Raw genomic sequence first — 14,690 nt, forward strand, 5'->3', positions numbered from 1 at the left:
CAGTCATACCTTCTCTCGCCAGCCTTTTTCACCAATTGTGACACCAACCGTCCCTCCTGTGGCAGCGCTTCTTTCTCTGCCTAGTTCAATAATTCATTGAAGTGGTCACACAGAACTCACAGACCCTGCTCACAGTTACAGGGTTTATTAGGGAAGTAACAGGTTACAATTCAAGTTCAGGAACGCTCAGGATATAGTTCCTCGATCAGGACAGCCTCTTTTCAGCCATGGCCACAGACAGGCCACTCGCTCTCTGGCCCTCTACCTCTGCCCTGCTAGGGAAAGTGTTACGAAGCTCATTTAGCTCTGCCAAAGTGCCCAGAGGCACCCCATTCTGCCAGTAAGCCCAGCTCTAGCTCCTTGTGTTGGAAAACCTGGCTCCACCAAGTGTCCTGAGGCACCCTACTCCAGCAAGCCACGTGCCTGAAGGTACTCAGCTTTCTCTCTGTGAGTTGGGCTGTCTCCTGCCGATCCTGGCTCTGCTGACACTGTTTACACTGTTTCTCTGCTGCTGCTGCTGCTGCTGCTGCTGCTGCTGCTGCTGCTTGCTGTCCTTGGTGTTACAGCTCTTTTTTTTTTATAATTTTTATTGTGCTCTAAGTGAAAGTTTACAAATCAAGTCAGTCTCTCACATAAAAACTTATATACACCTTGCTACATACTCCCAATTACTCTTCCCCTAATGAGACAGTCTGCTGTCTCCCTCCACTCTCTCTGTGTCCATTTTGTCAGCTTCTAACCCCTCTACCCTCTCATCTACCCTCCAGGTAGGAGATGCCAACATAGTCTCAAGTGTCCACCTGATCCAAGAAGCTCACTCCTCACCAGCATCCCTTTCCAACCCATTGTCCAGTCCAATCCATGTCTGAAGAGTTGGCTTCAGGAATGGTTCCTGTCCTGGACCAACAGAAGGTCTGGGGGCCATGACCACCGGGGTCCTTCTAGTTTTAGTCAAACCATTAAGTCTGGTCTTTTTATGAGAAAATTGGGTCTGCATCCCACTGCTGTCCTGCTCCCTCAGGGGTTCTCTGTTGTGTTCCCTGTCAGGGCAGTCATCGGTTGTGGCCGGGCACCATCTAGTTCTTCTGGTCTCAGGATGATGTAGTCTCTGGTTCATGTGGCCCTTTTTGTCTCTTGGGCTTGTGATTACCTTGTGTGCTTGGTGTTCTTCATTCTCCTTTGATCCAGGTGAGTTGAGACCAATTGATGCATCTTAGATGGCCACTTGCTAGTGTTTAAGACCCCACATGCCTCTCTTCAAAGTGGGATGCAGAACGTTTTCTTAATAGATTTTATTATGCCAATTGACTTAGATGTCCCCTGAAATCATGGTCCCCAAACCCCTGCCCCTGCTACACTGGCCTTCGAAGCATTCAGTTTATTCAGGAAACTTGTTTGCCTTTGATTTAGTCCAGGTGTTATAGCTCTTTCTCTGTCTCCTGATTCCAGGAGCTTCTCAGTATAGGGATCCCAAATTCAAAAGACATACTCCACTCCTGCCTTGTCTTTCTTGGTGGTGGTGAGATCTTCTCCTCCCGCCTCTGGGATGGCTCATTTTAAGCCTAGCAGGATGGCAAAACTGGCCAATCCCTTCATCTGGGTTCCATATACCTTATTTTGGATAGCTCCTCTCAATCCTTATGTGTGAGTCACAGAGACTGGCTAAGGAAAAAAACCAAACCCATTGCTATCGAGTCAATTCCAACTCATAGCGACCCTATAGGACAGAGTAGAACTGCCCCATAGGTTTTCCAAGGAGCAGCTGGTAGATTTGAACTGCTGACCTTTTACTTAGCAGCCAGGGCCTTAACCACTAGGCCACCAGGGCTCCAAAGAATGACCACAAGGACCACATTAAGTAATTCATTGCTCCGCAATCTACAATAGTAAGGTAAAAGAACACACAGAATTGTTATCCTTGGTAGATAGGATGAACAATATTATTGCACAGTATTTAAGAGTAGTAACTTTATTTATGCTTTTCCAATGACTTCTTCAATTCTGAGGATTCAAATTAGCATCTGTGCAAAATGGGGACTGTATATTTCAATTTAAGGCTTAAGTGGAGCATTTTGTTTATTTATTTTTTTTTTTAAAAAGTACTTTATAATCCTTGGCACTCAGAAAATACCAAATGCTATTTTTATTTGTAATTTTAAGGTCAGATTCCTAAGTATTCTTAAAGGTATACTATTTATTTGGAATAGAGCATTGTATTAGTTATCTGTTCTCTTGTAACAAACTATCTCAAACCTCAGTGACTTAAAAAAAAAAAACAAAACTCAACAAATATAAGTATTTATTATTCCTCATGAGCCTACAGGTCACCTGGACAGTCTGTTCTTGTCTCTACTAGGCGCACTCAGACATCTGTGGTCAGCTGTGGGTCAACTCTGCTGATCTTAGCTGGTCTCTTACATATTTGGGGGTTAGCTAGCTGTGGAGTCCCTGGGTGGTACAAATGATTAACCCTCTGGGCTGCTAACCAAAAGGTTGGTGGCGCAAGTCCACTCAGAGGTACCTTAGGAGAAAGGCCTGGCTGTCTGCTTCTGGAAAATCAGCCTTGGAATACTCTATGGAGCACAGTTCTACTCTGACACACATGGGGTCACCAAGAGTCAGAGCTGAATTGATGGCAACTGACTTGGTTTGGTTTTGGCTTAGCAAACTGCAGGCTGATCGAGGGTGGCTTTAGCTGGGACAACTAGGCCCTCCTCCATGTGATCTTATCCTCCAGCAGGCTAGCCCGGGCTTGTTCATATAACCTAGGCAAGCGTCCAAGAGAGGAAGTGAAAACAGGCAAGGTCTCTTGAGGCCTAGTCTCAGGGCTGGCACTCTCTCACTTCTGCTGTGTTATATTGGCCAAAGCAAGCCATAAGCCACCTCATATTAGACAGGTGGAGAAATGGATTACACCACTTAATGGGAGGAGCTGCAGCATCACATCGTAAAGGGCATGGATACAGGGAGGGGTAAAGAATTGGGTATATTTTAAATTTCATTTACCACAAAAACTTAGATTCCACATTGTACTTAGACTCACCTGAGTCTAGACCTTGAGGCAGAGGAGATTTTGTTAGAATCACTGTTTCTGTTTAGTACAGATATCAGAATTTCTTTTAACTTTGTGAGAGCTTTGAAGTTAGACCTAGACTTTACCATACTCTGGATTTATTTGTTGGGGGGGTGGGTAGTTTAATGCTTCATATTTCTTTATTGTTTAGGAGTTACTGCTTGGAAGAATTAAATACAGAGTTTTCTGAAAAGCCTTTTTTATTTTTATTTTTTAATGTTCTGCATATTCCTTACCACATAAGCCTACTTTGCTTTGAATTATTTACCTTGGTAATTGTCTTAGGCCAGGTCGCTTCTACTCATAGTGGTCCCATGTATGAGAGAACAAACTACTGCCCAGTTCTGCGCCACCCTCAACAATTGTTGTTACGCTTAAGTCTGTTGTTGCAGCCACCGCGTCAGTCCATCTTGTTGAGGGTCTTCCTCTTTTTGCTGACCTGCTACCCACAATGTAGAGGCTGAAAAGTCCGGCATCCCTCGGTCAGGCCAGGCTGGAGGCTTGGGCTGGCCTCTAGCTCACAGGCTATACAGACCAACAAATCCCAAGATCAGCAGGCAAGATGGCAGGTAAGCTACTAGCTCAAGTCCCAAGAACTGGAAGTCAGACAAACAGGAGCCAGCCAGCTGCAGAATCCAGAGCAAGCAAAAGCCCTCAATCCTTGCCAGAAAATCCACCTGTATTGGATACAGGCCACACCCCCAAGGAAACTCCCTTTCAACTGACTGGCTACTCACAGCAGATACCGTCGTGGAGGTGATCACATTATATCACATCTCATCATGGAGGTGATTACATCATTACACAACTGCCAAACTACATCATAACTGCCAAACCACTGAGAATCATGGCCCAGCCAAGTTGACATACAGCCTTAACGATCACAGCAATATTCTAAAATTGAATTTTCATGATGCTGGATGAGACAACTAAACAGTCAGAAAACCTGAGTCAGTGCTGATGTTGATTTGTATAATGTTAGAATTTTCTCCCTGTTAGCTTCTGCCTCCTTAAATATAAAATGAAGGTCATGTCTGTTATCTTTGCTACCTCACAGGATGTAGCATCATGTTCTCAACAGATCACAAGCTTTTCTTGAATCCTGATGTGTGTTTAGAATGCCAGAAGTAGCATTGTCTGTGCCACCAGTTTACCACTGTGAACTTACAATGTGGAGCTGGGATGATCCATGTTTATGAAGAGGCACAGTTCATTGCCTTTATCTTTCCAGGCCAGAGAGTCCTGGGCCTTCTGGAAGTGTCTTCTCTCTCTCTTCCCCTGTCCTTCTCCTGTCTTTCTGCTCTGCCCACCTGGTCCTCTACTCATTGCTCCTTTGGGAGTGGTATCCTCATGGCCTCTCCTTCTGTGTCCCCACCCCTCCCTGTCCACCTTGGCACCACTAGCTGTTGAGAACGTGTCTAGGTCCATTTCTGCTACTCGGTACCAGGGCTTTTTTATCCCTCTATATGGACCTCTGTGGATGCATCAGATCCCCTACTAGACTCATCTTGGGTTAGAACAAGCCTGAACCTAGGCACGAGTTCACATTGACGGGCAGCGCAGATCACAGAGTGAGTGTCCTCAGTGAGGCACGTAGGGCCCACCTTATTAAAACAAGGAAGAAACGGCTCCACTGCTTTTGAAATAGCCCCTGATTCCAGCATCTCCGGTTACACAAGCATTAGAGACTTGACTCCTGGTTTACCACTCAGACTTGTTTTCTTTCTTTCAGTAGCGAGGATTAAATGGACACTGGTTAGGGAGTGGGAAATTTTTACACTTTGAATTTTAGACAGCTACACTCGAACATTAGACCAAATAAGTCCTTAAGTGCCTCAGTTACAAGGAGGGTGTTTAATGTTGGCTTGTTATTTTTTTGTTATTATTAGTGTGCTTACTGATGGGGAAGACGGTTCACCCTGCTGTTCTCCTGATTCTCCACGTTCAGCATTTTTTCTCTGGGGCCCCTCACAAGGAGCCAAAGTCTTTGTTTTTCTCACAGGTGTGTTCTTCCCCCTCAGTGTCTGCCAGCTCCTTATCTGCCTTTTCACCCACTCTGTCCAGATTTATACAGGGTAGTTAGTTATATAATTTTGCATTATGCTTTTTTTTTTAACAACATAAACATTTTTTCATGGCCCTGTGGTCTTTATTCCTATTTTTAAATGACTGCAAAAGCTATTGAATCAATGTATCAGTAACTCATTTCATTATTTAACATTTTCTTCCGATTTTTACTCCTTTGAACAATGGTCTTATGAGCTTTTTTTAACATGCAATTTTTTTTTCTCTCTAAATAATTTCTTCAGAATCAAATGCCAAGACTGGAGTGTCTGAGTCAAAGTTTATCGTTGTTATTGTTGTCATCATCATTATTATTATTACTCTGACCACAGTGAGGGGGCTGGTCCTCACTATTATATTTTTTTGCAAATAATGGGGCCATGTAAATAGTGCGCCCATGATATAATGTGCAGCATAACTCATTTAGGAAACCCTGATGGCGTAGTGGTTAAGTGCTATGGCTGCTGACCAAAAGGTTGGCAGTTCCAGTTCACCAGGCGCTCCCTGGAATCTCTGAGGCAGTGCTACTCTGCCCTATAGGGTCGCTGTGAGTCAGAATCGACTTGATGGCAAAGGGTTTTTATAATTCGTTTATGAAAATAGCAGGGAGGGTTGCAAGGTTGGAAAAAACATATGACAGAACACATTATTTGTGTTATACTTGCCTGAGTTGTTAGTTCTAATATACAGTGCCAATAATGAGGGCCCTAGCAGTGGCATTTCATTGCTGTTTTGTTTCTTTGATTATCCCTAAACAACAATCCACTTTTTAAAAATTCCAATCTGAACTAGTTAAAAATCAAAAAATACCACCCAGCTTTAGTATATTATGGAAAACCTGGTGGCGTAGTGGTTAAGTGCTACAGCTGCTAACCAAAAGGTCGGCAGTTCAAATCTACCAGGTGCTTCTTGGAAACCCTGTGGGGCAGTTCTTCTCTGTCCTGTAGGGTTGCTATGAGTCCGGAATTGACTGGATGGCAACAGGTTTGGTTTGGGTTTTAAAAATATCATTTATTGAGAAAATAAATAGATTACCTAGCATGCTGAAAAATGATAAATAAGATGATGGTAGTGGCATGCATGCAATCTAGCTACGAATACATAACAATATACATAGTTTCATGTGGAGATACCTTTCCTGATCTGCCCACAGAGGATGTCTTAGCTATATGTAAGTCAGTGCTTCTCTAATTAGGAAGGCAAAAGAGATTGATGGTTGAGGTTCTCCACAGGATAATAGAATTAGAAAAAATAGAATAGGGAAGTTTAAAAAACACTTACGTAGGCTCTGAGAGAAACAACATATTTCCTTTCTAAGTACCTTTTGGAATAATACCAGATTATTGTTTTTAAGTAACTTCTAAAAATAGAGCTTGGCAAGGAATGAACATATTTCTAAGGTCTTAGTTTTAAGGAAAGATATTTTTTTCAGATTGACATGGTCTCCGAATTTTTTAAAAAATCCATCTGTTTGAAAAATGGGGAGAATAAGCAGCAAGAAAAACATAAAATGAGTTTAGGTGAGTAGGTGTAAAGTTAAGTATTAGAGAATCTAAGCTGTTTTATATCAATGGAGAGAGCAGCTCAGACATTCATCTAGGCAGAAAATATTGTGATTTATGTAAAAATAAAACCATCTGATCTCGACACTTTAGCAGTTAGAGGGTTCATTAATGTCATCTTGGATTATTCAATAGTTCGCTTCTGTAAATGTTACTAACTGTACTGTATTATTATGTTCGCTTTCAATTTACTGAATAGTAGATTTGGCTTCCAATTTACTGAATAGTAGGGGTTTTTTTATCTGTAGAATTTGTTGATTTTGTAATTAGCAGCCCAAGTCAAATCTATTTTTACAACTGTTTCTTAAACTAACGAGAAATGTTCTGAACGTAACACAAAATAGTTTCAGTATTACTAGCAGAAATTATACAACTCTGTTTAATCCATAGGTTCTTGGGAGTGCTGGAGTGTTAGGGGTTAAACTTAACATTGGTTTGATTTAATTTTGAAAGTGGGAGATTGTAGCACTATCTAAGGAAGGAGAAGGGTATGGCTTGAAAAAGATATGAGAGGGATTTCCAATAGTGACCAGAAGACAGGGCATGTTGTATACAACAGCTGCTCCTAACTGGCTTGTGTCCAGTTCACATACAAAATCACATTGTGCTCATTGTGGTGCTAGCTCATCTTCTTTATTTATTTTGGATGAATTGAAGTCAACATCTAGTCTCTATTTGCTTTTGACTGTGGTCTCATCACATTATGTGATGTGGTCTAATCACATATATGGTATTGGCGAAGAGTATTGAACATACCGTGGACTGCTAGAAGAAGGAATAAATATGTCCTGGGAGAAGTAGAGCCAGAGTGCTTCTCAGAAGCGAGAATGGTGAGACTTCGTCTCAAGTACTTTGAACATGTTATCAGGAGGGATTAGTCCCTGAAGAATGACGTCATGCTTGGTAAAGTAGAGGGTCAGCAGAAAAGAGGAGGACCTTCAACAAGATGGGTTGACACAGTGGCTGCAACAGTGGGCTAAAATAACAACGATAGTGAGGATGGTACAGGGTGGGGCAGTGTTTTGTTCTGTTGTACATAGGGTCGCAATGAGTTGGAACTGACTCCATGGTACCTAACAACAACAGTCATATACAGTGAGCTGTACAGATCTTAAGTGCATAGTTGGATGAGTCCTGACAAATGCTTACACCCATGTGTCCAACTCTATAGAGCCCTGCCCTTTCTCTGGAGAATTCCCTCATAGACCTTTGCATTCTTTCCTCCTTCTCCCCCAGAGGCATCCCCATTCGGATTTCTGTCCCCATAAACCAGTTTTACTTGTCTTAAACTTAAAAAAAAAAAAAAAAAGGAAACATACAGTGTCAACATTTAGGCTTAATGTATTTTTTTGTTCTAAAATTTTTATAATTAATTTTTTTGATGAAAATATGCACAGCAAAACACACCAGTGCAACAATTTCTACATGTACAATTCAGTGACATTGACTACATGCATCAAGTTGTGCAACCATTCTCACTGTCCTTTTTCCAAATAATTCTTTCACCATTAATATGCTAGTCTTAATGTATTTTAGTTTAAGGTTGTAAATATTTATTTAGCAGCTACTGTGTGCCAGAATCTTTGCTATTGTTAGAAATACAGAAATAATCTTGACAGATCTTTGCTGTTGTTAGAAATACAGAAATGACTGTGACAGAGCTGACCCTTGGGGATGATAAGCCAGGTATCAGTGATCATACATGGCAGGCCACAGTGAGTGCCAGAAGGGGATTTAGAAGAGGAAGAGGCCCGGACCTTAGAGAAGGCTTCGTGAGTGTAGGTGAGAGGATCATAGTGGTCCTTATTGTTTCTCTGAGGTAATAAAGCAAAACATTAAACTTTGGCTATTTTAGTCATTTGTCATTTTCCTGCATATGGGCAGGATTTCCTCATCTCCCTGTGTATGTTCTGATGAAAGTAGAAGCCCCGAGAGGTGTGGAATGATTTCCTCCCTGGGGTTGTGAAGACCGAGAATTATCATTGAATGAGAAATGGAGTGGACTGTGCTTTGTATCAGCATTGTTCTTCTTTCTAACTCCTAGTTCTCAAGAAGCGTTTTCTTTCCGTTTGTATCTTCTATGTTCCTCATTTGGCTCAGATACCCAAGCCACAAAGTTCACCCAATTTATTTTTACCAAGAAAAGCGGTTAATCTTAGTTTCCTTTACACACTAGTATAGAATGAGCATTTTCCGTGTTATTAAAAATTACTTGAAATCGTAAATTACAGTTACTGCATAATCGACCATATATGGTCATAACATAGGTTGAAACATTTGTGGTACTTACATGGTTTTGGTATTAAACTAACTTTATAATGAACTTTCTTATGTATAAATCTTTGATTGTTTCCTTGGTGTATATCCCTAAAAGGAGGACTACTGGGCAAATATCATATATTAAGTATATGATGTAATATGAATATGTATAAATAACTTTGATATATATTATTAGTTTGCTGTTGAGAAAAGTTGCATTATTTTGTATTCCAACAACACTTTATGAGAGAGGGAGGCAACTTTCAAATGGATTTTCTCTCACAATTGCTTTACAAGCCAGAATGTCTAGTTCATGTGGTGTCTTTGAAGATACTGTCCAGTTGATTTTAAGATCAGCTGAGAATTAGTATTGAAAAATAAATAAATAAATATAAATTTTCCTGGAGCATAAAAGGAGGCAAAATTACTGAAAACTACTCTTTCCGTTTCTTCCACAGAACCATCCGAGTATGGCTGAAAAGAGACAGCGGTCAGTACTGGCCCAGCATTTACCACACAATGGCCTGTAAGTAGGTGAACTGTTCCACATGAGAAAAGTGTCTTCAATTTCTTTGTTGATTTAAATTCCAAAGTGTCTGATGAAATAATGCTACTGGATTTCAGAATGAGTTTCTTAGTTGCCTCATCCTCTCATGGGCTGTGGTAAGCTACAGGAAAACTTCTTTGCCTTTGTACAGGAAGTTGGGTCATCTTGGCTTAACTGAAGTGGACTTGAGCAGAACTGAAGAGGGGGAAAAAAAGAGAGGAAAAAGAGCCCGTTTTCTTCCCCCCTGGTTTTCTTTTGCCTTTGTTGTATATTTTTGAATTGGTTATTTGGCCAACTTATATTAATAGTAATACACTAAGTATTAATTAAGTATTAAGTAACTTCATACTTAGTAATAGCTGAAATTGGCACTGAAAGAGCACCATACACGCCACAGCTTTAAACCAGCCTTATGCATAGATAACCTTGCTGAACCTTTTCACAAACTTCTGGGTACTGTGGAGGGATTTGGGCCAAGGTGCAACACAATCTAAATAAAGAATTTTCTCAGTTCTCAAGTGTGTTCTAAAAATAAATCTAAAAGATAAAGCTTCTGCATTCAGAATTTAAAACAACCCTAGGCTGTTTCATGGTAGCCCATTGACATAAACTTAGCTCTTTGTGCACATCTAGGCTGCATTGCCAGCCTTTTCTCCCACTTTTTTTCTTTGGCCTTCCTTGAAAAGCCCATTGTGTCCTCTGGGCCCACACTCACCCTCAGCTTTGGCTCCTTCAGCCCTGCAGAGGATACCTGGGTATCAGCCAGGCCCAAGCAGGGGTGGAACTCTGCTTTCCCAGATTGCCGTATGGGAGGCCCCCACAGCTGCTAGTTTCCTCGTGGTTTTGGTGTGTGATGAGGGACTTGCCTCGCTGAAGGATTTCTGTATTCAGAAAAGAAAAAAGCCTTGCTGGTTTGTTACTGCAGACCATTATAAAGTTCTTCAAAGAAGAGCTCTTGGCAGATACTTTAGGCACAGCATCCACGGCTTTCTTAAGGGTTTTTCCAGAGGCTATCAAGATTGTTATAAACACAAAACGTACAGTTACCCAGCAAATTCTAAAGCATCAGTTCGTATCATCCTTCAAGCATTTACACCTCGGTTAGCATTTTCTCATTTGCACTTATATCCCCATGCAGCATGCTTGGATCCGGAAATTGTTGTCACAACAACCCATCATTTATCCAAATTGTCATTTGTTCTACCTCCTACTGACAGCTTGGGCAGACCAGTCAACTGCTTTTTCCTTTGTCTTAATAACCATTTAAGAGAATGAAATAGGCTTTTTGCTATATCAGTATATAAAAGTAACTATTACAAAATGAACCATAAAACTTTACAAAAAGTAGGTTAGAAGCACTACCTGAAAACCTGATCACAAATTATTGTCCCAAGCAGTTGTATCCTCTCGTTACTCATGTCTGCATGTACTGTGGATGGATAACATTGATTTTTAATTCTGAAATATGAGGTGTCCAATGTCTTAGAAAAGATGTCTGTAGACTCCGTTTGATAAATTTACTGAATGTTTGGAACAAGGCAGAGACAGTGGGACACTCTGGGCCTCTGAATCTACCCTTCACCTAACTGTGGGAAGAATATGACTCTGTTAGGCTGGTGACTCCTCACCTCAGTGTCCCAGTGCTCATAGCTCTGATGACCGGAAATAGCAGCAGCCTAAGGAACTCCCACCAGTGCTGGGGAATGTTTTGTCATCTGTGTGGAAAGTCTTGTTAATGCTATTGCTATTACCCCTCCACCCTCCCTTCCTCCACACTTCGTATTGTGTCTGTCCATAGCTTAGTCTCTTGGAGGCCTCACCCTTGGAATTCATGTACCCTATAAGAGAGAGGAGGAGCCCTGGTTGCACAACGATTAAACGCTCAGCTGCTAACCAGGTTGATGATTTGAACTCACCCAGTCGCTCCACGGAAGACATATCTGATGATCTGCTTCCATAAAAATTGCAGCCAAGAAAACCTTATGTGGTAGTTCTGCTCTGTCCCATGAGGTCGCTCAGAGTAGGCATTGACTCCACGGCACCCAACAACAGCAACAGAAGAGAAAGAGATGGAGATAAACCAAGAGAGAGACTGAGATGGATTTTGTCCTTTGTTCAGTCTCAGTAGTAACTCTTTGGCCTGTACTTCCAGAAGTATTTAGTACAGCTTTGTAATTAACCATTCTCCCAGGGCACCAAAACCCTAGCAATTGAAAAATAGGACTTGAAGCATGCGCTCTCTCTCCATCTCTCTTCCCTTCTCTCTTGGCTTTTAGATCTTGAGCACCTGGCTCTGGCTCTCTGTCTTTGACTTCACTTCCCCCTCCTGAAATAGCTCAGGCCTAGGAAGGAGTGGCCGGTGGCCACAGCCACAGTACTTCTGCTGTGGGCGGCTGACACCTAAGGGTTTTACCTAAACATGTTCAGCCTGTTGCTTCCAGATGCTGCTTTGTTGCCTCCATGTGGCGCTGTGTCTGCTGATAAAATAGCGAGGCACTGACAGAAGAAAACAGTGAATGAATTATGAGGAATAACTGCTCGTCCATTAGTTAGGGTGACTGTGGTATTTCAAAATTAACAAAACAGGAGAGGATAAGTGCCATGTTTGTTCTAGAACTATCTGCAGATGACTCAGCTTAGGACTTCATAGTGGTCATCCACCAATTTAAACTTTGTTCCAGTGACCTGACACTGTGATCAGTAAGTCGAACTCTAGTATATTGCTACACATAGTCCAACTATGTTTCAAAACATTATCTCATATAACAAAAATAACATTTAGAATCTTGATAAAAAATGGCAATTCTTAATTTCTGTAAGTATCTACTATGTGCCACCTGCTTTTTTTCGTCATTTTACTTTATGTAACAATCCCAATAGCTGTATGAGGTAGATGATATTTGCGCCATTGTACTGATAAGTAAACTGAGGCCAGAGTGGTTAATTCAGTTGCTGTGGTTGGAATTCCAGTCCATGCCATTCTCTGGTACTTACCCTATGCTACCTGCCACAATTATGGGATGGGTCCTCAGGCTTTTTCTGCAAAGGGCCAGACAGTAAATATTTTTAGGCTTTGCAGTCCATACAAATCTCTGTGGCGACTACTTAACTCTGCCATTGTACCATGGAAGCAACCATAAACAATACATAATGAAAGGAAGTGGCTGTGTTCTAAAAACCTTTATTTACAGAACAGGTTGCTGGCTGGATATGGCCTCTGGCCTGATCTAGAGTTAAACAAGTTTGGATTGCAGTGATGCTTTTTTAAAAGGCCACTGACTTGAAAGATCATTTGTTTTGTTTTGTTTTGTTTTGTTTGCTTGTTTATAAAACTACATGAATACCCAAAATATTTTTTCTTTTTTTTTTTTTTAATTTATATTGCTTATTTCACTAGAAGCTTCCCTTCTAGGAGAAAAGCTAGGACCTCTTTATATACAAAACAAACTAGGGAAGCCTTTTTTCTTCTTTTTTAATGTAACCTCGTAAAATTATTCAGCACTTTGTAATTTTTAAACAAAAGGGGAACTTTTACCTATTTTTAAATCATAGACGTGGGGATAAAAGAAGTGAAAGAACTGAAAAGAATTCTTTTCTTTTCAGTAAAAGAATCTTAAAATGAATGCATTAAGATTTAGTACCAATTGAAGACTATGCACAAACAATGACAATGAGTCTGAAATCATCAAACCATGATTTGATTTGTCAAAGGTAATTCGTACACATGGTTACGATGGAACACTTCCATCATAAGAACTGATATGTATTTATGTGGTTATACTTAAAAACAATCATCCTTTCAATCTCAAACACCAGTATGATGGATGGGGTGTACAGGCGTGTAGTCAGTTGTAATCGTTCTCTGTAGAGATGATTACTCCTGGTACCTACCTCCCACTGGAGCTGAAAGTCTCTCTACTGTCCGATCATGCCGCTAGCTGTGTTCAGCACTGCAGTTTACTTTCTCATTTTGGTGGTGACGATCAGCCCACTGTAGAGAGAACTTTAAATTGAGCTATTTTCAAATGGCAACTTCATTTATAAGTTGCTTTATTTCCTGTTACTTTATTAGAAGTTATATTTCAAAGTATACTCGAGTGTTTTTTCCTGGCATGCATTTCCTTGTTGCGGTTCTTCCCTGGTTAACTAAAATCGTTCAGGCTAAAATGCATCCAAACACTTCTTTTTCCTAATGCTCCATTTTCTAAATCACTTGAATTCTGATTTTTATTGGAAGGAGATGATTTAGCATTTCTCCTTCCTGGAAATCATTCTCTTGCCCACGATTTCTGGAAGAACTGTAGTTAGAACTGTATGTCCATGAGAAAAGGCAGGCACTGGCCCAGTCCCATGCACTGCTTTAGACAGAGCAACCTGTCTACACCTCACAGCTCCACTCGCTGCAAACTAGCTGGTGTGTGTCATTGCAAAAGGGAGCAATTTTTGACCGTTGGGGAAAAAGAGTAATCCCAAAGTGGCTTTTCCACCTATCCCTCTTGCCTACATTTGCCATGGATTGGGAACCTCGATGCTGGGAACCCCTCTTTCCAGCGATTCCAGCTGCCCTTTTACCTTTGTTTGGGGAAGAGTTGCAGGAGCAGGATGACCTGCTCTGTGTGTAGGTAGCAGATCTCCCACTGTAAGTGCCAGTCCCCAGACTTTTCCAGGCTAAAGGTAGGAGTCTCAATCAGATGAAATTTCATCCAAAATTATAAAAATAATGTAGAAGGTTTTCAAAATTGGAGTGTTTTGGCTAAGACAACAGACAGAACTTTAATAACATTTTCAATTTATACCATTATTTAAAACACAAACACATTTTTACCACCTTTTTTAAACCTCAGTTCTACAGCTTTTTTTTTTTTAATGTACTTGCTACAATGACTTAAAATGCTTAGCTTTGCTCTTAATGTTGCGTTTGTCTTTCTGGCAGCTCCTTGCTCTACTATGACTTACCATCATGACAGTAGACGGATATTTGTGGGCCAGGATAACGGAGCCATAATGGTAGGTAGCTTCCAGAATGTATTATATTCTTTATATTGACCTTCCCATTTCACCTATATTAGACAGTTTAAATAAACTTAACAAGTACCCTCTCTGTGTTGCTTGATTGTCATAAAAAAAAAAAAAAATTTTTTTTAATTAAAAAAAATGGTTAATTCAGCAATTACTGTTAGACCTA

The 14,690-nt window shown here is 40.8% G+C and overlaps 1 protein-coding gene and 1 long non-coding RNA gene across 5 annotated transcripts in view; one reads left to right on the top strand and one right to left on the bottom strand.

Moving 5' to 3' along the window:
- WDFY1 (WD repeat and FYVE domain containing 1) overlaps nt 1-14,690 on the top strand; it is a 52,415-nt gene that overhangs the window by 12,793 nt on the left and 24,932 nt on the right. For all 4 annotated transcript variants that reach the window (XM_003406037.4, XM_023541049.2, XM_023541060.2 and 1 more), the window contains 2 exons: nt 9,417-9,484; nt 14,439-14,512. In XM_003406037.4, coding sequence (XP_003406085.1) covers nt 9,417-9,484; nt 14,439-14,512 — 142 coding nt within the window. The remainder of the gene's footprint in view (nt 1-9,416; nt 9,485-14,438; nt 14,513-14,690) is intronic.
- Nucleotides 2,175-12,063, bottom strand: LOC111748583 (uncharacterized). Its single transcript, XR_002784246.2, has 3 exons — nt 11,422-12,063; nt 10,221-10,386; nt 2,175-9,700 (listed from the first exon to the last, which is right to left on the bottom strand). It is a non-coding gene; the product is annotated as an uncharacterized LOC111748583 (long non-coding RNA).

The sequence above is a fragment of the Loxodonta africana genome, chromosome 6, assembly GCF_030014295.1.
Source record: "Loxodonta africana isolate mLoxAfr1 chromosome 6, mLoxAfr1.hap2, whole genome shotgun sequence".
Lineage (NCBI taxonomy): Eukaryota > Metazoa > Chordata > Mammalia > Proboscidea > Elephantidae > Loxodonta > Loxodonta africana.